General features: G+C 40.5%; 1 protein-coding gene across 1 annotated transcript in view; it reads left to right on the forward strand.

The window, feature by feature from the left end:
- The window catches only part of LOC137269960 (uncharacterized), a 51,646-nt gene that overhangs the window by 15,855 nt on the left and 10,138 nt on the right, over positions 1 to 25,653 (forward strand). Inside the window, exons 2-20 of the mRNA XM_067803794.1 lie at positions 55 to 299; positions 1,664 to 1,942; positions 2,201 to 2,349; positions 3,101 to 3,242; positions 3,532 to 3,635; positions 4,314 to 4,517; positions 5,504 to 5,678; positions 7,498 to 7,769; positions 8,135 to 8,290; positions 8,665 to 8,890; positions 9,955 to 10,109; positions 19,120 to 19,440; positions 20,182 to 20,350; positions 20,980 to 21,182; positions 21,942 to 22,122; positions 22,443 to 22,613; positions 23,220 to 23,627; positions 23,988 to 24,287; positions 24,823 to 24,914. Of these exons, the coding sequence (XP_067659895.1) occupies positions 55 to 299; positions 1,664 to 1,942; positions 2,201 to 2,349; positions 3,101 to 3,242; positions 3,532 to 3,635; positions 4,314 to 4,517; positions 5,504 to 5,678; positions 7,498 to 7,769; positions 8,135 to 8,290; positions 8,665 to 8,890; positions 9,955 to 10,109; positions 19,120 to 19,440; positions 20,182 to 20,350; positions 20,980 to 21,182; positions 21,942 to 22,122; positions 22,443 to 22,613; positions 23,220 to 23,627; positions 23,988 to 24,287; positions 24,823 to 24,914 (3,952 nt within the window). The remainder of the gene's footprint in view (positions 1 to 54; positions 300 to 1,663; positions 1,943 to 2,200; positions 2,350 to 3,100; positions 3,243 to 3,531; positions 3,636 to 4,313; positions 4,518 to 5,503; positions 5,679 to 7,497; positions 7,770 to 8,134; positions 8,291 to 8,664; positions 8,891 to 9,954; positions 10,110 to 19,119; positions 19,441 to 20,181; positions 20,351 to 20,979; positions 21,183 to 21,941; positions 22,123 to 22,442; positions 22,614 to 23,219; positions 23,628 to 23,987; positions 24,288 to 24,822; positions 24,915 to 25,653) is intronic.

The raw sequence follows: 25,653 nt of genomic DNA on the forward strand, positions 1-25,653 counted from the left end.
AATCCACCAATCGCCTTCGTCTGCACCTTCAACAAACCCCGTACCTTGCGCCAGGACCATCTTCTTCAACTTCTTCGCAACCAGATACTACCAGCTGCTGAGAGTGACCAACGCCCTGAACTTCACCTACACAATCAGGTCAAACGGTATCACTATTGAGGAAGACCCCCTCCTCCCAGGTCAGGTCAATGATGGCGATGTGGTTGGCTTTGACCTCGAGTTCTTCAGAACCAAGACAAAGATCAGTGCTAACTGGGATAACTTTGGCAGTGACACCTCTGTTGGTTCCGTAATTGCAGGTATGAAGCCAGTTAATTAACTGTAACCTTGACCATTAATACATGGATAAACACCATTTGTCACAACAAGCCAGCAGCTTCATTTTATAGTAATGGCTTGTGGGAACAGAATGTGAATGTCCCTCTTTCTCTTCACGTACAGTATGACGCAACTATCGGGAAGGAGTCGTCCTGCTCAATGACTTGGTTGACACATGTCATCATATTCCAATTGCGCAGACCACTGTCATGTTGTTGATCATTGTCTGGTCAGATACAGATTATTTACAGACCACTGTCATGTTGTTGATCATTGTCTGGTCAGATACAGATTATTTACAGACCACTGTCATGTTGTTGATCATTGTCTGGTCAGACTCAAAATATTTACAGACCACTGTCATGTTGTTGATCATTGTCTGGTCAGACTCAAATTACTTACAGACCACTGTCATGTTGTTGATCATTGTCTGGTCAGATACAGATTATTTACAGACCACTGTCATGTTGTTGATCATTGTCTGGTCAGATACAGATTATTTACAGACCACTGTCATGTTGTTGATCATTGTCTGGTCAGACTCAAATTACTTACAGACCACTGTCATGTTGTTGATCATTGTCTGGTCAGATACAGATTATTTACAGACCACTGTCATGTTGTTGATCATTGTCTGGTCAGACTCAAATTACTTACAGACCACTGTCATGTTGTTGATCATTGTCTGGTCAGATACAGATTATTTACAGACCACTGTCATGTTGTTGATCATTGTCTGGTCAGATACAGATTATTTACAGACCACTGTCATGTTGTTGATCATTGTCTGGTCAGATACAGATTATTTACAGACCACTGTCATGTTGCTGTAATATTGTTGAGTACGATGTTAAACAACCAACCAACTGTCCAATCAACTTTTTGGTTCATATGAGGGTTGCTCTTAGCGTAACTTAAATCAAATCTTATTAACTCATCTCTAAGGGACTGAATATATCCAGGTCTAGTAAATGTTGTGACATCTGATTAAAAGAGTATCAGATCAATAATTCTGTCTGACTATGTTGTTGGTCCCAAATAATGTTCTGTTTGTTTTTCACCACCACAGTCAGCAATATTCCATCTATATGGTGGCAACCTGTAAATAATCGAGTCTGGACCAGACAATCCACTGATGAACATGTACCTATGCAATTGGGAAATAGTGATATCTCTTGCAATATGGAATGTTACTCATGGTTAACTGTTAAGTAGGATTCATGTGTAAGTCTGTGGTAAAATGGAGTATCAATACGTAAATTTGAGCATGGGATATGTACAGTGTTGATGTGCAAAACTACCCCTAACAATACCCTTTGCACAATCATGTTGTGCTGTGTTTCAGAGAATGTAGTTCCTCAGGGCCGTGCAGGAAAGTCATCAAGCCAGGATGTGATTTACTATGAGGTTGCAGTAGGAACCGACCGGCGCTTCCCCCAAACACGTGACAACATCGTGCCCTTTACAAACGTGGGCCTGAACAAGACCGTGACCTTCTTTGACCTTGACCTAACTCCAGTGACTACCATCTATTACTTCACTGTCCGAGCACACAGTAGTTCTGGATCTAAGGCAGAGGTCACTTCTAATGGTTTCTCTGTTGGTTTTGATGGGGGAGTTATAGGTAAGTTCTTGGATCTTTGATAAGAAATAACAGTGAGTGAGTTTACTTCTAGGCCATGTTCAGCAATATTCCAGCTATATGGCATGATATGTTCAAAGTTAGATAAAATAGGAAAACCTGGTTTATTTAGAGACTTTTGCCGTATGGCTGGGATATCGCTGAATGTGGAGTTTAACAGCAAAGAAAACTCACTTACTAGCCCATCCAGGTGTGAAATAGCTGCCTTGACTGACAACTGTTTTCTTGTTTCTTCTTCAGCTGGGACTATAGAAATGAAGAACTTTGTTAATATGAACACGATGTTGGAGGTACCATGGGATGGGTTCGAATCCAAGATCGGGATGATGATGTATTATGTGGCTTTGTCAAACAATACCAACGCCATGGAATACAAATGTGGACAATTTGTGAGTGGTGATTGTGACTGTGGCACTTATATTTAATGTAACAATCGTGTGAGAAATCGCCATTCGATCACAATAAATGTATCTGATAGTGACACTGGCAGGCACTTACATACAACAGTTGTGTGAGAAATTGCCAGTCAGTTGCAGTAAATATATCTGATAGTGACTCTGGCACTTATATTTAGTTAAACAATGGTGTAAAAAATTGCCATTCAATAAATACCTGTATGCAGTGTTGTCAGAATTAGGAATATCCAATAATTTCTGTTTTCATATTCATTATCACATACCGGTATACATCACGCTATTCGAAAAAATTTATTGGCCTTAACATGAGATATTAACAGTTGTAATAACTGAACATCTGTATCCTATAAAAATGATAATAATTTCAAATCACCATTAGCAACGTAAAATCACCATGGCAGTTACTGGCTTGCTCATCTTTTGGTTGCTTTCAACAGTGGTGTTCCAGTGAATAGAAGTAATAACAAATCGGGTTGGATTCACCATGAGTTCAGTCTTGTTGGCTCCAAAATTATGGTCTTGATGAGGGCAATGCTTAACAGATCACTTTGGTCTTCGTAACACATCAGGCTGACTTGTAACATAACTGGAGTAATGATCACAGCAACATTAAACACAACTCACTCACTCGCTTCTCAAACGTCAGCAACAAAATCAATTCAGTATTTTAAAACTTCATTTTCAAATGGGACAATTTGTTAAACCAACTCATGTGATGTTGCAGACGGAGCGCGGATCAATGACTGATGAAACAAGGTTATCTTTGTTTAATGTTATCGACATCCAGAATGTCGGCACGGATACCTACAAGAAATTCAACAATTTGACTCTGGCACAGAATGGCGAATATTATGCATGGGTCATTGGTAAGTCTCACTTTTACGAAATATTGTTCCAGATTTTTTATATTCTTCTTTAAAGAGATCTTCCAGGGGTACATGTAAGTACTTTCTGCACCTGAAAATGTCATATGACAGTTGTATTGATGTTTTAATGAAAGATTGTGTAATGAATAATGTTTTTTAATGTCTGACCATTTAAACACATATGCCACATCAAACTTGCTCCAGATTTTTGTTTTATTACTTATTTGATTAATTGACATATTTGTGGCCTTCCTTGTTTGGTTTAACTGAACTGTATTTCTCACTCTAGGTGCTGACAAGGCCGGTGAGTGCAACATGACTTACCACAAATTCAGGGTGGACATCACCCCACCAACACAAGGCAAGATCAGAACAGGGCCCTACTACGATCTGGTAAGCTATACTGCTCAGTAAAGTTATGTCATTTGTAAACATCCAGAAATTATTCTCCAGGACTCTGTTCCTGAGAGCAGTTATAGCTCTACGATAGTTGCAACTCCAATACTTTAACCTAGACTTGTTTCTGTCCTAGTGCTATGACCGCTTTCAGGAGCGGGGCCCAGGACTGATTATTTTAACCAATGTATGTTATATAAGACAGTCTTACTTGGAATTGACACTGTACAGAGTTGTTATTTCATGGGTTTTGACAGAAAAATGTAAGAATGGCAGAATCAGTGTAGTTGGAAAATGCTAAAACTAGGAGTGATTATGATTTCATAATACCATTTTAGAAAGAAAGATGTAAATATCATGAGATAATTATACAATATCCTCTTTACTCAGAACATTACATTTAAGGTTACACTTTCTTAGTAAACTACAAATTCTAGTACTTTTTGGGGCTGAGCCCGATCTAGGATTCAAACCCACGCCATTAGAGTCCGGCACCTAATTACCAGTACTGTATACAGCCAGCCATCTAACCCACTCAGCCACCGTGACTTCCTGTATTTACATCATCTTAGATTTATGACTTATGACCTCCATCAAAATGGTTATTTTTGATTCTTCAACTTGATTTTGCATACATTTTGATAAAAGCGGCAAACTCACTCATTTGTATCTTAGGTGGCCAGTTACGCCGCCAGCAGCCGAAGTCTCCATGCCTACTGGAAGGATTACAGCGATGAGGAGTCTGGGCTGCGATGCTACCATGTGTCCTTGGTAAAGCATGCGACCTGTCAAGATGGCGCAGTGGAGGAGGTGGTGGTACCAAGCATTGAGATAGAAGCAGAGTACAACTCATACAAATTCATAGATATCAACATGGAGGTCAGTGGTGATTCATACATAATTCACACATGGTAGCCAAGAGATTAATGGGTTCATATATCACGATTAAGACACAGGCTGCATTCCCTTCATTGGGTACATTATCTGAAACCCATTTGTGGTATCACCTGCCATGATATTGCTGGAATATTGCTAACAGCAGAACACATCATCACTCACTCACTCACTCACTCACTCACTCACTCACTCACTCACTCACTCACTCACTTGTATGAAAATGGCCATGACATTTATGCAGCGCAAGGGTGATATGTATCCAAGAGGTTAAAGTGCTGACTCATCACAGTGAAGACTTGGGTTATATTCCTTTCACAGGTACAATTTGTGAAGCCCAGTTCTGGTGTCCTGAACATATTGCAGAAATATTTTTAAAAAGTGATCTAAAAAAGTAAAATCTAAATCTGACCGTTAGCAGCTTAATGACGTCAAAATTTTGACATTCAGTACCTCCCTAACAAGCCCAATCAAGCAGTCTGTGTTGTTCCCTAGTAAAGACTTACTAGGGGAGATGAGTTATGAAATAACCAGTCTTAAATTCTAAAAGTCTAAAACTTATCTAAAATTCTTTCATGACAAATTTGAACATTTTTTTTAAACAAATGATTACTGGTAGATGTACCTTTACCGGGACTAAAACTAGGATCAAAGATCAAAGACTAAGGTCAAAAGTAAGAACAAGGTCTGTTTTAAATTAATGAATTTATTAAGAAGTAAATTCTTAAGCTAGAGAATTAAGGACAGTGTACTGCTTTGGTTACTCGTGTATGTACCAGTGTGGTTTTGATGGTGAAACCCACTTAAAATGGCATCCCAGTCATTGTGGGGAATTAGCCAAGAGTCTTATGTCTCAAAATATGTCTCAAAATATGTCTCAAAATGCTTGTTACAATTTTTATTTACAAGCATGTAACAGAACTCATTATGTATTTTTTCCTATCCTGTAACCTGCCTTGTTTGTTGAACAGAGCAACACGCCATACATAGTCCGACTTACGACTGAGAACAATGCAGGACTGAGGAGTGTAACTGACTCCCCTCCAGCTTTGTACGACAGCTCCGTCCCTACCCCAGGGAGAATGGTGGATGGGGTGGACTTTACAAAGGATATAAGCTGGATCGGAACTACTAGTGAGGTTAAAGGTCAGTGACATACACATTTGTACAGTTGAGAATTTGCCGTGACAAACGATGTAAGAAATCCCCTGTGAACCAGCAAAACAGAATAAAGACAAGTCTAAAACATTCATATACTGTATTATTAGGTCTAAATAAGAGAGCAAGTTATACAAGGTCAATCTCACAATACCGATTTCAAATACAATACAAATGAGACCAAATACAAGGCCATGGGTCACAAAATATAATGTAGCAAACTCACCAAAGTCTTAGTGTGAGAGAGAATGTTAGGCAGATGTAACACAGACCTGACGGTGGCTATGAAGATGAAGCGTCGGCAGCGATTGATGATGATCCTCCAGTGAATGTGAATGTGTGTCCTCCTCCAACATGGCAGCTAGCCTTGATATATATACTCAGTCATTTCCCGAAAGTTCGTGCACGTACGACCATCGCCAACACTGTAGAAATCTCTAGCAGTCTCCCAGAAGTAGCAAATGGGAAACCAAGGGCAGATAATTTCCGGACAGCCTGCTACCAAAATCGGAGAAATGCTGACCATCTAGTATACGATATGTGACCCATCGTAGTTATTATTCAAAACACTAAACGTTGTGACCCAATAATAATTATTACTTCATTAATAACAAAATACACAAAAATACACACTCGTAACAACATCAGGTAAAAGAATTTGTATTGTGCCATACACAAGATACAGCAGGATGCTTTCAACATTGAAGTGTTGTTCTTCTTTAAGAAAGTATGCTGAAATCATTTTTGAACTATTAGAGCGACAGGCCTAAAATACTTCCTTGCTGAAACCGTGAGACGTATCAGCACTAGTGTTTGAAATAATTGCCAGCCCAGTGCCATTTGTCATTGTTTCCTCTTCTTACGATATCTTACAGCTTTTACTTCCTGTTATTTCAGCGATTTGCACATTGGAATATCAATACTAGTTGTTAACAAATGAAAACATCTCTCTGCACCATAGGATTGTCTAGCTGAGTTTATGGAATCATTGCTAGACTGTGTAGAGTGTAGTCCGTTTTAGTTTTTATTCATTTGAATTTAACAAAATGGGCAAGCAGATTTCAATCAGGGCCTGTAGATTTTACAGCCTGCTGGTGGCAGCTGGCCCTGATGGCCAGCTGGCAAATTAAAGTATTGCAAACCGTGATCTGCACCGTCTCAGTTAGGTTGTAAGGATCGGTGTGGTAACCTAGTGGTAATGGTGCTTGCTCATCATGCTGAAGTCCTGGGTTTGATTCCCCACACGGGTACAATATGTGAAGCCCATTCCTGGTGTCCCCATATTGCTGGAATATTGCTAAAAGTGGACTTAAACTAAACTCAGTCGTGGCTTGGAGGTAATAATGGTCAGCCCGAACATGGTGATTCCATGTTGAAATCAGGTGGTCATATTTAGTTACTGTTGTACAGTGATACTTTGCATCTCTGTGATGGTATGGATCTTTGTCCACAATGTCTGGAGCAGACTCTATGTCTTGACAGGCCTCTCTCATAGCTGGAATAGTTATGTACTGCAGCATTAAATAACACATAGACTATCACCGAAGTCATCACTATCAATGCTTCAATATTACATTTGGGCTGGACTAATGCCAGTCATTCACGAAATATGCAGCCATTGCTGTTCTGCTGAAAACTGATTCAGTTCACTACTTATGGAAAGGAAAAGTGGAAAACACAAAATTATTTACTATTGCTGTAAAACCAGATCTGATCACACTGGCACCATCTAGACTCATGCAGACAGTGTTAATACGTCATTGAAACAAATGAGCAGCATTTGAACCTACATTAACTGTGTTGGCAGGAACGTTCCTTCACCATCCAGTGCCTGACACGTCTGCCTGTCCAGTCCGACCAATCAGGTTCAGTGATGCAGGATGGAACTTTTTTGAGTCAAACCGCAACTTCGACAGCCGAAACACCAGTTTGAGCTTGACCTACAAAGCTGCCTATGTCAAACGGACTACCAGTGGCGACACCATGGACATTAAACTGACCAGAGACACCAAGAAGAGTGCCATGATATCTGGAAGCTACTACAGAGACGCTGATCTCGTCAATGGAGGAGAGTATGAGGTGCACAACTGATTTCACTTTCTGATATTCACTTGATGCAACAGTTGTTCAGCCTTTGTTTTAGATATGTTAAAATGTTGAAGCAAACATGAAAGGAAAATGCATGGCGATTCAGGTCGTAGGTCATAGTGTTCTTCAAAACATCTCTGCTCACAATTAAGTGCTGCCTTTAATTCTGCTACACCAGTGCTTTCCATGTTAAATGATAGCAAAGGTGGGATATTTTAAGATTTTAATATGCTGGATAAAAATACACTTGAATCAAATGCCTTTGCTCCGAGAGCTTCCTACGCAACTTGCACCTGCCCATGATGAGTTGACACCTGTGAGGGAAGTGATAATAAAGAATGTAACATTTCTTGCAGTTTTCTATCAAGTCTGCGAAAGGTGATGGCAAGGTTGTGACCAGTGTTCTGTTCTGGGACGGCCCTGAGGACTACATCATTGACTACGACTACACCCCTGTGCCTCCATGGGAGGACAGCAACTGCGCCTGCTGCTTTGTCGACCCAGTTCCAACTGTAAGTCAACTTTGTGATTACAAAGACAGTAATGGAATCATTCAGATAAGTTGTAAGACTGAAGTGAAGGGTGGTCAAATATATGAAATCACAGAGCAGGAGAATATCTGTGTGTCGTTGCCAACACACCCCACCTTTAAAGATCCGGTTAGAAATTTGGTCAGTATCTACACTTGATCATTTGTGAATGGTTACCTCACATTCATCACTGGCCATTATCAGGTCAAGATATTCCGTCAACATTGTCGACTTGTTGCATGTTGTTTATCAGTCTAAACTTTGAGAGGTGTCAAGTTCTTTTGCTTCTCACTCTTATCTTATAATGTACCTCAAGGAATATTAATTGATCATGATATGTCTGTTTTCTCAACCAGAGTTGCAAATGCAATTGTACAGTGTACAAAAAAGTGAAAGAAATCAACAGGAGCCTGTCGAAGCGGTCTGTTGTTGGTGATGATCCTGCTGTAGAGTATGAAGTAGTCAAGTTGACGAAGGAGGAAAAGGAATCCTTAAAGAAGACGGACTCCATCACAGATGGTGTTGAAGTAGCTCAAATAATGAGGGAGCCAAGAAGTTCTTGTGGACTGCAGATATTTGCAGGTGAATCTTTGACAAAATTGACAGACTTTATTAAAAACAAGTTCTCTTTTTTCGTGAAATGCAACTGTTAGATACAACTTCTTGTGTCCGTGTCAGACAGGAATGTTGACTTTAAAACTGACACACACAGATTTAGTCAGTAACAGTGGAAAAATAACACTTCAATCCTGATAATACCAAAATTAGCTGTTGATTTAGAAATAGAATGTTCCATGTCAGCAAATAAGTCATTGAGTGTAATCTTACAATTTACCACCCCATCAATACTTTGTCCTTCCATTTCTTCAGCAGGGAGTCAGGTGCCTTACCTGATATCTGTTTTCTGTGATATAACTGGAATATTGCTGATTGTGACATAAAACAGTAATCGCTCATTTATTCCATAGTGGATGTAGTTTAATGCCACATTCAGTCACAATATCAGTGAACTAGAACTGGTCTTCTGGCGAATATTTAACGAACCTTTTGAAATGGTGATAATTACTCTCATTAGTCTGACATTCTCGGATTCCGACTTGTGCATACCAATCAAGCAACTGATTATTGTAAATACATTGGGATCAGTTGCTCCTACCTGCTGACTTGGGTGACACAGGTCATTGTATCCCAATTGTTGTTGGTAATGGGATTGTCCCTTCCAGACTCAACATGTCATCATTTCCCAAACAGCTTGAGGATTTACTCATAAAATCATTGATTTGATTGGTTTAGACTTTACAAGCAAGTGGAATAGTGCTGAGTGTGGTGTGAACAATACAACCAATTGATTTCACAGATGATGAGGACATGATGTTCCCATTTTTCAGTCGATGTGTCAGACATGTTATCTGACACAAAAGACACACCTGCTTCCACCAAACTGAACTGAATGTGATACCATAATATAAGAATAGTATTTAAGAGTGTTAAGGTTACATGTATGTGAATAAGACCAAGTGCCAAACTACATCAAACAAAAATAAAAAACAAAAGTTTCCTTTTCGGTGAATGTGTCATTGATATGAATGTGATTGACTTGTGATTTGACTTCAATGTTTCATTCTCTGTTCTTCCCAAAGGTGGAGATAAACCAGGAAGATTGGTAGCTTGGTGCAGTTATGCTGATCTGTTGAATATACCAATGGTGGATGTGCGAGATCTCAATATAGACCCATCGGCCTCGTACCATCACTACAGCATCAGCTTCTTCATTCAGAGACCAGAAGCTCGGAACACCGAGGTAAGCTTTGTCAATTTTTCACTCACAATGAAGTTGACTATATTAGTCAGATGGCACTGTTCATTGAGCATGGCGTTTGGTTCCTTGTATTCATGGATCAGCTGGTTCAGATGCTGAATTTACTTGGGTTGCTATTGTTTTGTTTGTCAGAGGTGAGCAATGTCAGTTGTTATCTCCAAGTAAACTTGTTTATAGGGTTCAGGTGACACTGTTCATTGAGCATGGCGTTAGATTCCTTGTATTCATGGATCAGCTGGTTCAGATGCTGAATTTACTGGGGTTGCTATTGTTTTGTTTGTCAGAGGTGAGCAATGTCAGTTGTTATCTCCAAGTAAACTTGTTTATAGGGTTCAGATGACACTGTTCATTGAGCATGGCGTTTGATTCCTTGTATTCATGGATCAGCTGGTTCAGATGCTGAATTTACTTGGGTTGCGATTGTTTTGTTTGTCAGAGGTGAGCAATGTCAGTTGTTATCTCCAAGTAAACTTGTTTATAGGGTTCAGATGACACTGTTCATTGAGCATGGCGTTTGATTCCTTGTATTCATGGATCAGCTGGTTTAGATGCTGAATTTACTGGGGTTGCGATTGTTTTGTTTGTCAGAGGTGAGCAATGTCAGTTGTTATCTCCAAGTAAACTTGTTTATAGGGTTCAGATGACACTGTTCATTGAGCATGGCGTTTGGTTCCTTGTATTCATGGATCAGCTGGTTCAGATGCTGAATTTACTGGGGTTGCGATTGTTTTGTTTGTCAGAGGTGAGCAATGTCAGTTGTTATCTCCAAGTAAACTTGTTTATAGGGTTCAGATGACACTGTTCATTGAGCATGGCGTTTGATTCCTTGTATTCATGAATCAGCTGGTTCAGATGCTGAATTTACTGGGGTTGCGATTGTTTTGTTTGTCAGACGTGAGCAATGTCAGTTTTTATCTCAAGGTAAAGTTGTGTATAGGGTTTAGGTGGCACTGTTCATTGAGCATGGCGTTTGATTCCTTGTATTCATGGATCAGCTGGTTCAGATGCTGAATTTACTGGGGTTGCGATTGTTTTGTTTGTCAGAGGTGAGCAATGTCAGTTGTTATCTCCAAGTAAACTTGTTTATAGGGTTCAGATGACACTGTTCATTGAGCATGGCGTTTGATTCCTTGTATTCATGGATCAGCTGGTTCAGATGCTGAATTTACTGGGGTTGCGATTGTTTTGTTTGTCAGAGGTGAGCAATGTCAGTTGTTATCTCCAAGTAAACTTGTTTATAGAGTTCAGATGACACTGTTCATTGAGCATGGCGTTTGGTTCCTTGTATTCATGGATCAGCTGGTTCAGATACTGAATTTACTGGGGTTGCGATTGTTTTGTTTGTCAGAGGTGAGCAATGTCAGTTGTTATCTCCAAGTAAACTTGTTTATAGGGTTCAGATGACACTGTTCATTGAGCATGGCGTTTGATTCCTTGTATTCATGGATCAGCTGGTTCAGATGCTGAATTTACTTGGGTTGCGATTGTTTTGTTTGTCAGACGTGAGCAATGTCAGTTTTTATCTCAAGGTAAAGTTGTGTATAGGGTTTCGGTGGCACTGTTCATTGAGCATGGCGTTTGATTCCTTGTATTCATGGATCAGTTGGTTCAAATGCTGAATTTACTGGGGTTGCGATTGTTTTGTTTGTCAGAGGTGAGCAATGTCAGTTGTTATCTCCAAGTAAACTTGTTTATAGGGTTCAGATGACACTGTTCATTGAGCATGGCGTTTGATTCCTTGTATTCATGGATCAGCTGGTTCAGATGCTGAATTTACTTGGGTTGCGATTGTTTTGTTTGTCAGAGGTGAGCAATGTCAGTTGTTATCTCCAAGTAAACTTGTTTATAGGGTTCAGATGACACTGTTCATTGAGCATGGCGTTTGATTCCTTGTATTCATGGATCAGCTGGTTTAGATGCTGAATTTACTGGGGTTGCGATTGTTTTGTTTGTCAGAGGTGAGCAATGTCAGTTGTTATCTCCAAGTAAACTTGTTTATAGGGTTCAGATGACACTGTTCATTGAGCATGGCGTTTGGTTCCTTGTATTCATGGATCAGCTGGTTCAGATGCTGAATTTACTGGGGTTGCGATTGTTTTGTTTGTCAGAGGTGAGCAATGTCAGTTGTTATCTCCAAGTAAACTTGTTTATAGGGTTCAGATGACACTGTTCATTGAGCATGGCGTTTGGTTCCTTGTATTCATGGATCAGCTGGTTCAGATGCTGAATTTACTTGGGTTGCGATTGTTTTGTTTGTCAGACGTGAGCAATGTCAGTTTTTATCTCAAGGTAAAGTTGTGTATAGGGTTTCGGTGGCACTGTTCATTGAGCATGGCGTTTGATTCCTTGTATTCATGGATCAGTTGGTTCAAATGCTGAATTTACTGGGGTTGCGATTGTTTTGTTTGTCAGAGGTGAGCAATGTCAGTTGTTATCTCCAAGTAAACTTGTTTATAGGGTTCAGATGACACTGTTCATTGAGCATGGCGTTTGATTCCTTGTATTCATGGATCAGCTGGTTCAGATGCTGAATTTACTGGGGTTGCGATTGTTTTGTTTGTCAGAGGTGAGCAATGTCAGTTGTTATCTCCAAGTAAACTTGTTTATAGGGTTCAGATGACACTGTTCATTGAGCATGGCGTTTGATTCCTTGTATTCATGGATCAGCTGGTTCAGATGCTGAATTTACTGGGGTTGCGATTGTTTTGTTTGTCAGAGGTGAGCAATGTCAGTTGTTATCTCCAAGTAAACTTGTTTATAGAGTTCAGATGACACTGTTCATTGAGCATGGCGTTTGGTTCCTTGTATTCATGGATCAGCTGGTTCAGATGCTGAATTTACTGGGGTTGCGATTGTTTTGTTTGTCAGAGGTGAGCAATGTCAGTTGTTATCTCAAGGTAAAGTTGTGTATAGGGTTTAGGTGGCACTGTTCATTGAGCATGGCGTTTGATTCCTTGTATTCATGGATCAGCTGGTTCAGATGCTGAATTTACTGGGGTTGCTATTGTTTTGTTTGTCAGAGGTGAGCAATGTCAGTTTTTATCTCAAGGTAAAGTTGTGTATAGGGTTTAGGTGGCACTGTTCATTGAGCATGGCGTTTGATTCCTTGTATTCATGGATCAGCTGGTTCAGATGTTGAATTTACTGGGGTTGCTATTGTTTTGTTTGTCAGAGGTGAGCAATGTCAGTTGTTATCTCCAAGTAAACTTGTTTATAGGGTTCAGATGACACTGTTCATTGAGCATGGCGTTTGATTCCTTGTATTCATGGATCAGCTGGTTCAGATACTGAATTTACTGGGGTTGCGATTGTTTTGTTTGTCAGAGGTGAGCAATGTCAGTTGTTATCTCCAAGTAAACTTGTTTATAGGGTTCAGATGACACTGTTCATTGAGCATGGTGTTTGATTCCTTGTATTCATGGATCAGCTGGTTCAGATGCTGAATTTACTGGGGTTGCGATTGTTTTGTTTGTCAGAGGTGAGCAATGTCAGTTGTTATCTCCAAGTAAACTTGTTTATAGGGTTCAGATGACACTGTTCATTGAGCATGGCGTTTGGTTCCTTGTATTCATGGATCAGCTGGTTCAGATGCTGAATTTACTGGGGTTGCGATTGTTTTGTTTGTCAGAGGTGAGCAATGTCAGTTGTTATCTCCAAGTAAACTTGTTTATAGGGTTCAGATGACACTGTTCATTGAGCATGGCGTTTGATTCCTTGTATTCATGGATCAGCTGGTTCAGATGCTGAATTTACTGGGGTTGCGATTGTTTTGTTTGTCAGAGGTGAGCAATGTCAGTTGTTATCTCAAGGTAAAGTTGTGTATAGGGTTTAGGTGGCACTGTTCATTGAGCATGGCGTTTGATTCCTTGTATTCATGGATCAGCTGGTTCAGATACTGAATTTACTGGGGTTGCGATTGTTTTGTTTGTCAGAGGTGAGCAATGTCAGTTGTTATCTCCAAGTAAACTTGTTTATAGGGTTCAGATGACACTGTTCATTGAGCATGGCGTTTGATTCCTTGTATTCATGGATCAGCTGGTTCAGATACTGAATTTACTTGGGTTGCAATTGTTTTGTTTGTCAGAGGTGAGCAATGTCAGTTGTTATCTCCAAGTAAACTTGTTTATAGGGTTTAGGTGGCACTGTTCATTGAGCATGGCGTTTGATTCCTTGTATTCATGGATCAGCTGGTTCAGATGCTGAATTTACTGGGGTTGCGATTGTTTTGTTTGTCAGAGGTGAGCAATGTCAGTTGTTATCTCCAAGTAAACTTGTTTATAGGGTTCAGATGACACTGTTCATTGAGCATGGCGTTTGGTTCCTTGTATTCATGGATCAGCTGGTTCAGATGCTGAATTTACTGGGGTTGCGATTGTTTTGTTTGTCAGAGGTGAGCAATGTCAGTTGTTATCTCCAAGTAAACTTGTTTATAGGGTTCAGATGACACTGTTCATTGAGCATGGCGTTTGGTTCCTTGTATTCATGGATCAGCTGGTTCAGATGCTGAATTTACTGGGGTTGCGATTGTTTTGTTTGTCAGAGGTGAACAATGTCAGTTGTTATCTCCAAGTAAACTTGTTTATAGGGTTCAGATGACACTGTTCATTGAGCATGGCGTTTGATTCCTTGTATTCATGGATCAGCTGGTTCAGATGCTGAATTTACTGGGGTTGCGATTGTTTTGTTTGTCAGACGTGAGCAATGTCAGTTGTTATCTCCAAGTAAACTTGTTTATAGGGTTCAGATGACACTGTTCATTGAGCATGGCGTTTGATTCCTTGTATTCATGGATCAGCTGGTTCAGATGCTGAATTTACTGGGGTTGCGATTGTTTTGTTTGTCAGACGTGAGCAATGTCAGTTTTTATCTCAAGGTAAAGTTGTGTATAGGGTTTCGGTGGCACTGTTCATTGAGCATGGCGTTTGATTCCTTGTATTCATGGATCAGCTGGTTCAGATGCTGAATTTACTGGGGTTGCGATTGTTTTGTTTGTCAGAGGTGAGCAATGTCAGTTGTTATCTCCAAGTAAACTTGTTTATAGGGTTCAGATGACACTGTTCATTGAGCATGGCGTTTGATTCCTTGTATTCATGGATCAGCTGGTTCAGATGCTGAATTTACTGGGGTTGCAATTGTTTTGTTTGTCAGAGGTGAGCAATGTCAGTTGTTATCTCCAAGTAAACTTGTTTATAGAGTTCAGATGACACTGTTCATTGAGCATGGCGTTTGGTTCCTTGTATTCATGGATCAGCTGGTTCAGATACTGAATTTACTGGGGTTGCGATTGTTTTGTTTGTCAGAGGTGAGCAATGTCAGTTGTTATCTCCAAGTAAACTTGTTTATAGGGTTCAGATGACACTGTTCATTGAGCATGGCGTTTGATTCCTTGTATTCATGGATCAGCTGGTTCAGATGCTGAATTTACTTGGGTTGCGATTGTTTTGTTTGTCAGAGGTGAGCAATGTCAGTTGTTATCTCCAAGTAAACTTGTTTATAGAGTTCAGATGACACTGTTCATTGAGCATGGCGTTTGGTTCCTTGTATTCATGGATCAGCTGGTTCAGATGCTGAATTTACTGGGGTTGCGATTGTTTTGTTTGTCAGAGGTGAGCAATGTCAGTTGTTATCTCAAGGTAAAGTTGTGTATAGGGTTTAGGTGGCACTGTTCATTGAGCATGGCGTTTGATTCCTTGTATTCATGGATCAGCTGGTTCAGATGCTGAATTTACTGGGGTTGCTATTGTTTTGTTTGTCAGAGGTGAGCAATGTCAGTTTTTATCTCAAGGTAAAGTTGTGTATAGGGTTTAGGTGGCACTGTTCATTGAGCATGGCGTTTGATTCCTTGTATTCATGGATCAGCTGGTTCAGATGTTGAATTTACTGGGGTTGCTATTGTTTTGTTTGTCAGAGGTGAGCAATGTCAGTTGTTATCTCCAAGTAAACTTGTTTATAGGGTTCAGATGACACTGTTCATTGAGCATGGCGTTTGATTCCTTGTATTCATGGATCAGCTGGTTCAGATACTGAATTTACTGGGGTTGCGATTGTTTTGTTTGTCAGAGGTGAGCAATGTCAGTTGTTATCTCCAAGTAAACTTGTTTATAGGGTTCAGATGACACTGTTCATTGAGCATGGTGTTTGATTCCTTGTATTCATGGATCAGCTGGTTCAGATGCTGAATTTACTGGGGTTGCGATTGTTTTGTTTGTCAGAGGTGAGCAATGTCAGTTGTTATCTCCAAGTAAACTTGTTTATAGGGTTCAGATGACACTGTTCATTGAGCATGGCGTTTGGTTCCTTGTATTCATGGATCAGCTGGTTCAGATGCTGAATTTACTGGGGTTGCGATTGTTTTGTTTGTCAGAGGTGAGCAATGTCAGTTGTTATCTCCAAGTAAACTTGTTTATAGGGTTCAGATGACACTGTTCATTGAGCATGGCGTTTGATTCCTTGTATTCATGGATCAGCTGGTTCAGATGCTGAATTTACTGGGGTTGCGATTGTTTTGTTTGTCAGAGGTGAGCAATGTCAGTTGTTATCTCCAAGTAAACTTGTTTATAGGGTTCAGATGACACTGTTCATTGAGCATGGCGTTTGGTTCCTTGTATTCATGGATCAGCTGGTTCAGATGCTGAATTTACTGGGGTTGCGATTGTTTTGTTTGTCAGAGGTGAGCAATGTCAGTTGTTATCTCCAAGTAAACTTGTTTATAGGGTTCAGATGACACTGTTCATTGAGCATGGCGTTTGGTTCCTTGTATTCATGGATCAGCTGGTTCAGATGCTGAATTTACTGGGGTTGCGATTGTTTTGTTTGTCAGAGGTGAGCAATGTCAGTTGTTATCTCCAAGTAAACTTGTTTATAGGGTTCAGATGACACTGTTCATTGAGCATGGCGTTTGATTCCTTGTATTCATGGATCAGCTGGTTCAGATGCTGAATTTACTGGGGTTGCGATTGTTTTGTTTGTCAGAGGTGAGCAATGTCAGTTGTTATCTCCAAGTAAACTTGTTTATAGGGTTCAGATGACACTGTTCATTGAGCATGGCGTTTGATTCCTTGTATTCATGGATCAGCTGGTTCAGATGCTGAATTTACTTGGGTTGCGATTGTTTGGTTTGTCAGACGTGAGCAATGTCAGTTTTTATCTCAAGGTAAAGTTGTGTATAGGGTTTAGGTGGCACTGTTCATTGAGCATGGCGTTTGATTCCTTGTATTCATGGATCAGCTGGTTCAGATGCTGAATTTACTGGGGTTGCGATTGTTTTGTTTGTCAGACGTGAGCAATGTCAGTTGTTATCTCCAAGTAAACTTGTTTATAGGGTTCAGATGACACTGTTCATTGAGCATGGCGTTTGGTTCCTTGTATTCATGGATCAGCTGGTTCAGATGCTGAATTTACTGGGGTTGCGATTGTTTTGTTTGTCAGAGGTGAGCAATGTCAGTTGTTATCTCCAAGTAAACTTGTTTATAGGGTTCAGATGACACTGTTCATTGAGCATGGCGTTTGATTCCTTGTATTCATGGATCAGCTGGTTCAGATGCTGAATTTACTGGGGTTGCGATTGTTTTGTTTGTCAGACGTGAGCAATGTCAGTTGTTATCTCCAAGTAAACTTGTTTATAGGGTTCAGATGACACTGTTCATTGAGCATGGCGTTTGATTCCTTGTATTCATGGATCAGCTGGTTCAGATGCTGAATTTACTTGGGTTGCGATTGTTTGGTTTGTCAGACGTGAGCAATGTCAGTTTTTATCTCAAGGTAAAGTTGTGTATAGGGTTTAGGTGGCACTGTTCATTGAGCATGGCGTTTGATTCCTTGTATTCATGGATCAGCTGGTTCAGATGCTGAATTTACTGGGGTTGCGATTGTTTTGTTTGTCAGAGGTGAGCAATGTCAGTTGTTATCTCCAAGTAAACTTGTTTATAGGGTTCAGATGACACTGTTCATTGAGCATGGCGTTTGGTTCCTTGTATTCATGGATCAGCTGGTTCAGATGCTGAATTTACTGGGGTTGCGATTGTTTTGTTTGTCAGAGGTGAGCAATGTCAGTTGTTATCTCCAAGTAAACTTGTTTATAGGGTTCAGATGACACTGTTCATTGAGCATGGCGTTTGGTTCCTTGTATTCATGGATCAGCTGGTTCAGATGCTGAATTTACTGGGGTTGCGATTGTTTTGTTTGTCAGAGGTGAGCAATGTCAGTTGTTATCTCCAAGTAAACTTGTTTATAGGGTTCAGATGACACTGTTCATTGAGCATGGCGTTTGATTCCTTGTATTCATGGATCAGCTGGTTCAGATGCTGAATTTACTGGGGTTGCGATTGTTTTGTTTGTCAGACGTGAGCAATGTCAGTTGTTATCTCCAAGTAAACTTGTTTATAGGGTTCAGATGACACTGTTCATTGAGCATGGCGTTTGATTCCTTGTATTCATGGATCAGCTGGTTCAGATGCTGAATTTACTTGGGTTGCGATTGTTTGGTTTGTCAGACGTGAGCAATGTCAGTTTTTATCTCAAGGTAAAGTTGTGTATAGGGTTTAGGTGGCACTGTTCATTGAGCATGGCGTTTGATTCCTTGTATTCATGGATCAGCTGGTTCAGATGCTGAATTTACTGGGGTTGCGATTGTTTTGTTTGTCAGACGTGAGCAATGTCAGTTGTTATCTCCAAGTAAACTTGTTTATAGGGTTCAGATGACACTGTTCATTGAGCATGGCGTTTGATTCCTTGTATTCATGGATCAGCTGGTTCAGATGCTGAATTTACTTGGGTTGCGATTGTTTGGTTTGTCAGAGGTGAGCAATGTTAGTTGTTATCTCAAGGTAAAGTTGTGTATAGGGTTTAGGTGGCACTGTTCATTGAACATGGCATGACATTTGACATTCCAATGTCTGTGCAAAGACTGTTTGGTACAACGGCACCCTGGCTGTAACAGCCACAGGGAGTATTTGCTTAAAATCTGACTGACTGCTGTATCTGTCTTCAACAGCTTACATGGTGCATGGCAATCTACATGGATGGGGATTTAATATCGGAACAATGTGGTATTCCCCATCTTTCCCCCCAAACTAAACTCTACATGGGCGTTTGGAACGACAAGAACTATATTCCTGAAACTGGCAGAGATGCGGAGGGAAAGATTCAGGTGTGGAGCACAGAGGCATCTTTCCGAGATCTCGTCATGCCGCCGGAGAAAGACAAGCTGTGTCGCTATGGTGACCCTTTCAAAGGAGGCAATAATGCCATCATTCAGTATGAGGCTGCTATAGGATCTGCCACTGGTTTATCAGATGTGGTGGACTTTCAGCCGGTAAGATCTGAAATACGCAGTAATGCAAACATTTAAACCTGGAATGTTGATTATTCTGAGTTAGTGTTTGAGAGAGATTTGTTTTCATGCCAGTGTTAGCAATATTGCAGCAATATCAGCACAGGCAACACCAGAAATGGGCTTCACACAATATACCCATGTGGACAGTTTCAGCCCAGATATTTGGCATGGCAGCCAAATACTTTAACTACAAGGCTACCCTACCGCCCCCTGATTATTATAAATAAACAATATCTGGGAATTATCTGGAGTATTAGTAGAATTTGGTAGAATGAGATCTGCATTCTTAATGATGTCACAACCACTTGCCACAGATCAGTGTTCATTCTGTTTAGCACTGGATTGTCTGGTCAAAATTATTCACAGACTAGTACTATCTTCATAGCTGGAATATTAGAGTGGAGCGTTAATAAACAAACAAACAAAAATCTACACCTCACAATGACTCATGCTTATATGTTTATCTACTCCCTCTCTGTGACTGATACTGGCACACTTGAAATCCCCTGAAGTTCTTCTTTGAAGACAACGTACAGTCTTGCTTACCCACAAGTAGCCTCCCTTTGTGGTTTGGTGCCCTTTTCAGTCACATTCCCTTTGTCCTGTGTAATAATGTATATTGTTGATTATAATCCTCAAATTCTTGTAGTGTGTTTAAAAGGGATTAGGTGTAGCAAACTGTGGTTATTTCACCTAAAACTAGAGGATTTCTTAATTTAGGTACATACTCCCTGCATCCCATGCCTGAAGCCATGCGATGTGTACACCTGTGACAGCGTCTGTGACCACTCCACCACCAGCCAAGTGATCATCTCCCTTACCAACCTCACTCTCACAGAAACGTCCCTTGTTGATAATGAATTCAAACCAGTCATTTACTACCTGACAGGTAAGAGGTGTTTTGTACTTCAGTTTTCAACGAGTTGTCCGTTTTACCTAGTTTTGAAATAATGTCAACAAAATATAATGCTGTCCTCTGGCCCCAACACGCCCCAGTCTTGCTACCACTACCCATCAACACATTCCGTCAAGTATGAATGAATATTGGCAAACAAGGATAAGTTGAGTCAGGGCAGGGATATCTGTTACGAGAAGTTGGCAGTGGGTGCACGGCAATGAACAAACCCATTTCGTCCATGAAATGGAGAACAGATGTAGAAAGTATATGTGCAGTTCCTGAAGTTGATGCTGCATGTAGATGCTCCCGCCTTGCTCATAAGACTCTCACATGGTCAGGGTAGCAAGCCAGTAACACACTACACTTGGTTGCGGACAACTTGGGACCCCCTTGCCCACAATGGCATGCACCAGTGGGCAGCACTCCTACATGCTAATGAAGGTCAGTTGTCAGGTATATGCTCAACTTATGCTTGCCAGGAGTTTTGCATAATGCAAGGTTTTTTTTAAAAAGAATATTAATTGTGGCTTGTCTTGCTTTGGATACTTATGTTACAGTTATGTTACTGTCCATATTTCAAAATACCCTTTTAATGAAAGGCTGACCTCCTGTTGTTGCAGTGAAGGCAGTATTAGGTTCTGGGGCATCTGCCATTTCCTCATCTGATGGCTTCTACGTTGACACAACGCCGCCAGTCTTTGAGGAGGACGTCCTCTTGTACTTTGACGTGTCTCAAGGCGAGTTCACCCCTGTCAAGTACCAGGGGTCAAATGATACAATCAAGGCAGTTTGGAAGTGTAGTGACAACACAAGTGAAGTTGTGGTAAGCTTTTCTAATCTGATCCTCACATTCTGTTATATTTTACCCAAATAATTGTAATGCGGTTAAGATCAGGACATAAAAAAAATCTACACCTGGGAATGTCCTTGGTATTGTACTTGGCACTGTAGTTTGAGCATAGACTCACCAACTGAAGAAAACTTTATTAAACTAAACTTTTTTCTCTCAAGAATGCTGTAGTTTAATGCACAAAAAACCCAGTTATGAGCTTTGTCAAAAACATTTGTTTCTCAGTGATCGTGATGGCCTGAAGCACTACAATTCCCTGTACAGAGTTGTGTCCCTTTGGTGACACATACTAATAATAAAACTTCACCATTCTTTCAAAGACATGTCATAACTGGCTCATAAGGTCAAGACATGTTAAACTGCCATGAACGCATTTCTGGTCACACAAGGTAGATAGTCTGACAGGGTCGTAGGGCTGGTCAAGTGCATTTAATCATTCCTGTTTGGATGGGAACCTGTTCATAATATCACACATTGATTTGTTGTGACCAACATTTACAATTGTTTGGCATTATACTTCTTATGTTTAGATTAACACATTCTCTCCCGCTGACGTAGAGCATCAAGAAATGTACATGCAATAACCAGTCGTCAGAAAATGCATCAGCTTTGAAAAGAGTCTCTCAAGGATTGAACATTGAACAACATCAGACCACCTGAAACCAAAGATTATGGTCTTTAATGTTTGTGAGCGGATATTTCATTAAACTTTCCTCGGCTGTATTTTTCTAGGATTACCAATGGTCTATTGGAACCACACCAGGGGGAAGTGACATCATGGAAGCGACTTCTAGTGGACAAAATCCTGGTGCTATCAAGAGTGGTCTCACCCTGGAACATAACACAACGTACTACATCTCTGTCAACTGTACTAACGGGGGTGGACTGAAGACAAATTACATAGACACAAGGGGTATTGATATTTTCCTTGTTTAGTTTAGTAGGTGCGTATAGACATAGGTTATTGCAGGAGCTAGGGGACAGAATAAGACCCAGTTTTACTATGAGAGCCATCTAATGACAGTCAGATAATTGTAATCACATAATTGTAACCATGTTCTCGGCTTGATAGCACCATGGGTAAAGCAGCAAATGTATGAACTTCATCACTGGTTTTGTCCCAGATCACACTGACAAATAGTGATATATGCTTAATCCAGTTCAAGTCTATCTAACACACAAAATTAAATGTCACAAGAACGTGTGTCAGTGATCATGGCATTTCCTCTGAAGGTGTGACAGTCCTCCTTGAGCCTCCACCTGCTGAAGATGTCAACACAACAATAGAGGGAGCTGACTCCCTGGGTGACTCAGTCGTGCCACCCAACTCTATGAAGACCCAGGACCAGAACTCTGTCAGTGCGTCATGGACTGTCAGTCCGGATGAATCAGTAAGGCGATATGGTGAGTGGGACACTGTGTCCAGTCTTGTTTTTAATGTTGTTTTTCTGTCGTATGATTCCACACTATCAGATTACTACTGTAGTTAGAGCTGCTGACACAGAAAGTCCACAATCTTAGATACGTATATATAATGAGTGTACTTAACTCAACAATATTCCAGCAATATGGTGGGAGTTGGTTAGTACTTAAATCTGGACCAAAGAATCCAGTGATCAACAGCATGAGCGTCGATCTACACAATTGGGATACTATGACATGTGTCAACCAAATCATCAAGCCTGACCAGCCGATCTCTTTAGTCACCACTTACGACAAACATGGGTTATTGAAGATGAGCTTTAACCCAGATATTCATATGTTTGTGAGTCAGAAGAGGACATGAAATGGATCAGGTCTGGCGACTTGGTTCATAGCATCTAAGTGTGCCCTTGTGACTCTTAATGCCAATCATTGGATTATCTGGTCCATGCTTGATTATCACCAAAACCTGAATAATGTCGAGTGTTACTCAAACAACAAAGAAAAGAACTCGTCATTCACTCAAGTATCAAGAAAATACATTGTTTTCATTAATCTTTATGTCTTACTGTAATGTTTTGTGAACAGATTTCTGCGTGGGTAGTTCTGAGACCTCCATTAGTGATATCTTCCCCTGCACATGGGTTGGCTACAACATGTCTGGAACAGTCACCATCAAGGATGGTTTCTTGAAGATAGATGACATCAATGTTAGAAAGTTGAGTGAATACAGACCCGACTATAATGATACTATGAACTACACAGATCCCAGCGCCTTCACAATGCCACCAGGTACAGAGATGTTTATTTTCATGAAGCTTTGTAACGAGGCAGAGTTGTGCACAACGAAGCTCCTTGGTTCCTCGATCGTCGAGACGGACAAGTCAACGCTGGTGACATCTACAAATGGGTCATCGGTCACCGCTTCTATTGGAGGATCTGGAAGCACACGGAAGAAGAGGGCAACTGGGGATATCACTGTGCAGACGCCAGATGGTGAGTAGAGTTTATGAGAGAAGCCTTTGTTTAAAGGTCTGAGACCGCATTAAGATCAAGTTCATGAGTCCAGTTTTAGGTGTTCTAATCTCATTAGCAATACATGGATTCTAGCAATATCATGACTAAGCACCAGGGACACCAGAAATGGCCTTCAAATATTGTACATTGGGAATTGAACCCAAGACTACAACTTGACAAGCAAAAACTATAAACACAAGTCTCTTTTTTTCATGATTTCTAGAAGTACAATAACATTAACTGTTTGGCTTATATGCTAAAATGATCAGACAAGTCAGGTGAACCAATTTGTCCTAAGCACTGACTATCTGTGAGTAAATGTCATTTGCTTGTTTTCAGGGTTGATGCCTGGACAGAGTATTGTTTTAATCCAGTTGACAAAGCAGGATCTAGAAAAGGAATACAAATCTGACGCATCGACAGTGTTTGTTCCATATATCACCAACCCTGCCACATCTATGCCTGATCCAGCCTTCCTGGATAGGATTCTCAGACATCGAGTTAACTACAGTGACACCGACATCTCCTTCTCTGTCACCAGCGTTGGTGGTCTTGAGATGCCGGGTCCACTGTCTGTCACCTTCCCCTTCAGCCCAAATAACCAGGATGATGTCGCCATGTTGTTGCACTGGGATCCAGGTCGGTTGTTTGTTTTCTTTTTAAAAAATTGTACATATTAATAAAAGCCGCATGAGTCTATCAAGGCTGGAACTATACCCCACCATCCCTGTTAAAATTTAGTTACATTTTTATTCTGAGAAAGGTTGACATTGCTTGAACAAATTGCCGTAAAAATGTTTTAGATATTTATTAGATATCAAGGATTGCTTTTGTGACTTAGTGAATGTGTGGTTTTACCCCGCTTTTAGCAATACTTCAGCTATATACACCTGATATGGGCTTCACAGATTTTAACGATGTGGAGAATTCAACACAGGCTGTCAGTGTGACAAGCAAATACTTTAAACACTAGACTTTGGGATACATGCTATGACAATGTTTCTAAATGGTAGTGTCCCCTAGATTGCTATTAAAATGCAATGATATTTTTGGAAAAACCCACCTATTCACATCATTATCAAGTCTGTGTGGTCGAAGGCGCTTGTTTTCCATTGTTCTCAAATCAGTGCTCTGCAATAGACAGTGAATGTAACATTAAATGTCTTCATTTTAGCCAAGCAGAAATGGTTTCAAAGCAATGCCACATGCAGATTTGAGTCAAACACTGAAGTCCGCAGTTCAGCTACCTCCCAGATAACAGTCAAGGTAAATCATGACTTGGTGAATGTGATTGCTTGTTGTGTTCTGGGGCTAGGATGAGTCCATATCTGCTGCCCAGGCTCCAAGCACCTTTTACCCAGCACTGTACAATTACAGCTTGACAAGTATTAGATGTGCCACAACCTGACAAGTGACCCCAATTTGCATATGTGGGAAGGCCCTCCAGAACATTCCATTTGAAACAAGAGGGAAACAGGTTATTGTCTAATATTGAAAAGTTCAATTTCCTCGTGCGAATCGTGTTTTGATTGTTATATCATACCACTGGGCACACGTTAAGCAGAAGCAGCATTGAGTTCACGACACGGTCTGCGTGTATTGCACGTGCATAATCCCTGATCTAACTCATGTACCTCTAGCAACCAAGTGTATTCGTCTACATTCCCTGCCCCACCTACTTGTCACTAACAGGTTTACTGCTCAGGCTCATACAATATGTGTAGAACAGTAACTGCAGTTGTCAGTTTTTGAATTTGTCTTCAGCATCTCATGTTTGTCATAAGAGGTGACTTACAGGATCAGTGGACATATTCATTACCTTAGTTGACACGTGTCATTTGTTGCAGAGGTTTTTGAATAACATTTTTATGTTACTGTCTAATATTTTTATTGTTGGCTGCACACCAAGGAGAGTGAGTGAGTTAGTGAGGTTTGTTTAACATGCTTTTATCAATATTCCAGCAATAACATAACAAGAGGCACCAGATATAGGCTTCACACGTTG

The sequence above is a fragment of the Haliotis asinina genome, unplaced genomic scaffold (assembly GCF_037392515.1).
Source record: "Haliotis asinina isolate JCU_RB_2024 unplaced genomic scaffold, JCU_Hal_asi_v2 scaffold_20, whole genome shotgun sequence".
Lineage (NCBI taxonomy): Eukaryota > Metazoa > Mollusca > Gastropoda > Lepetellida > Haliotidae > Haliotis > Haliotis asinina.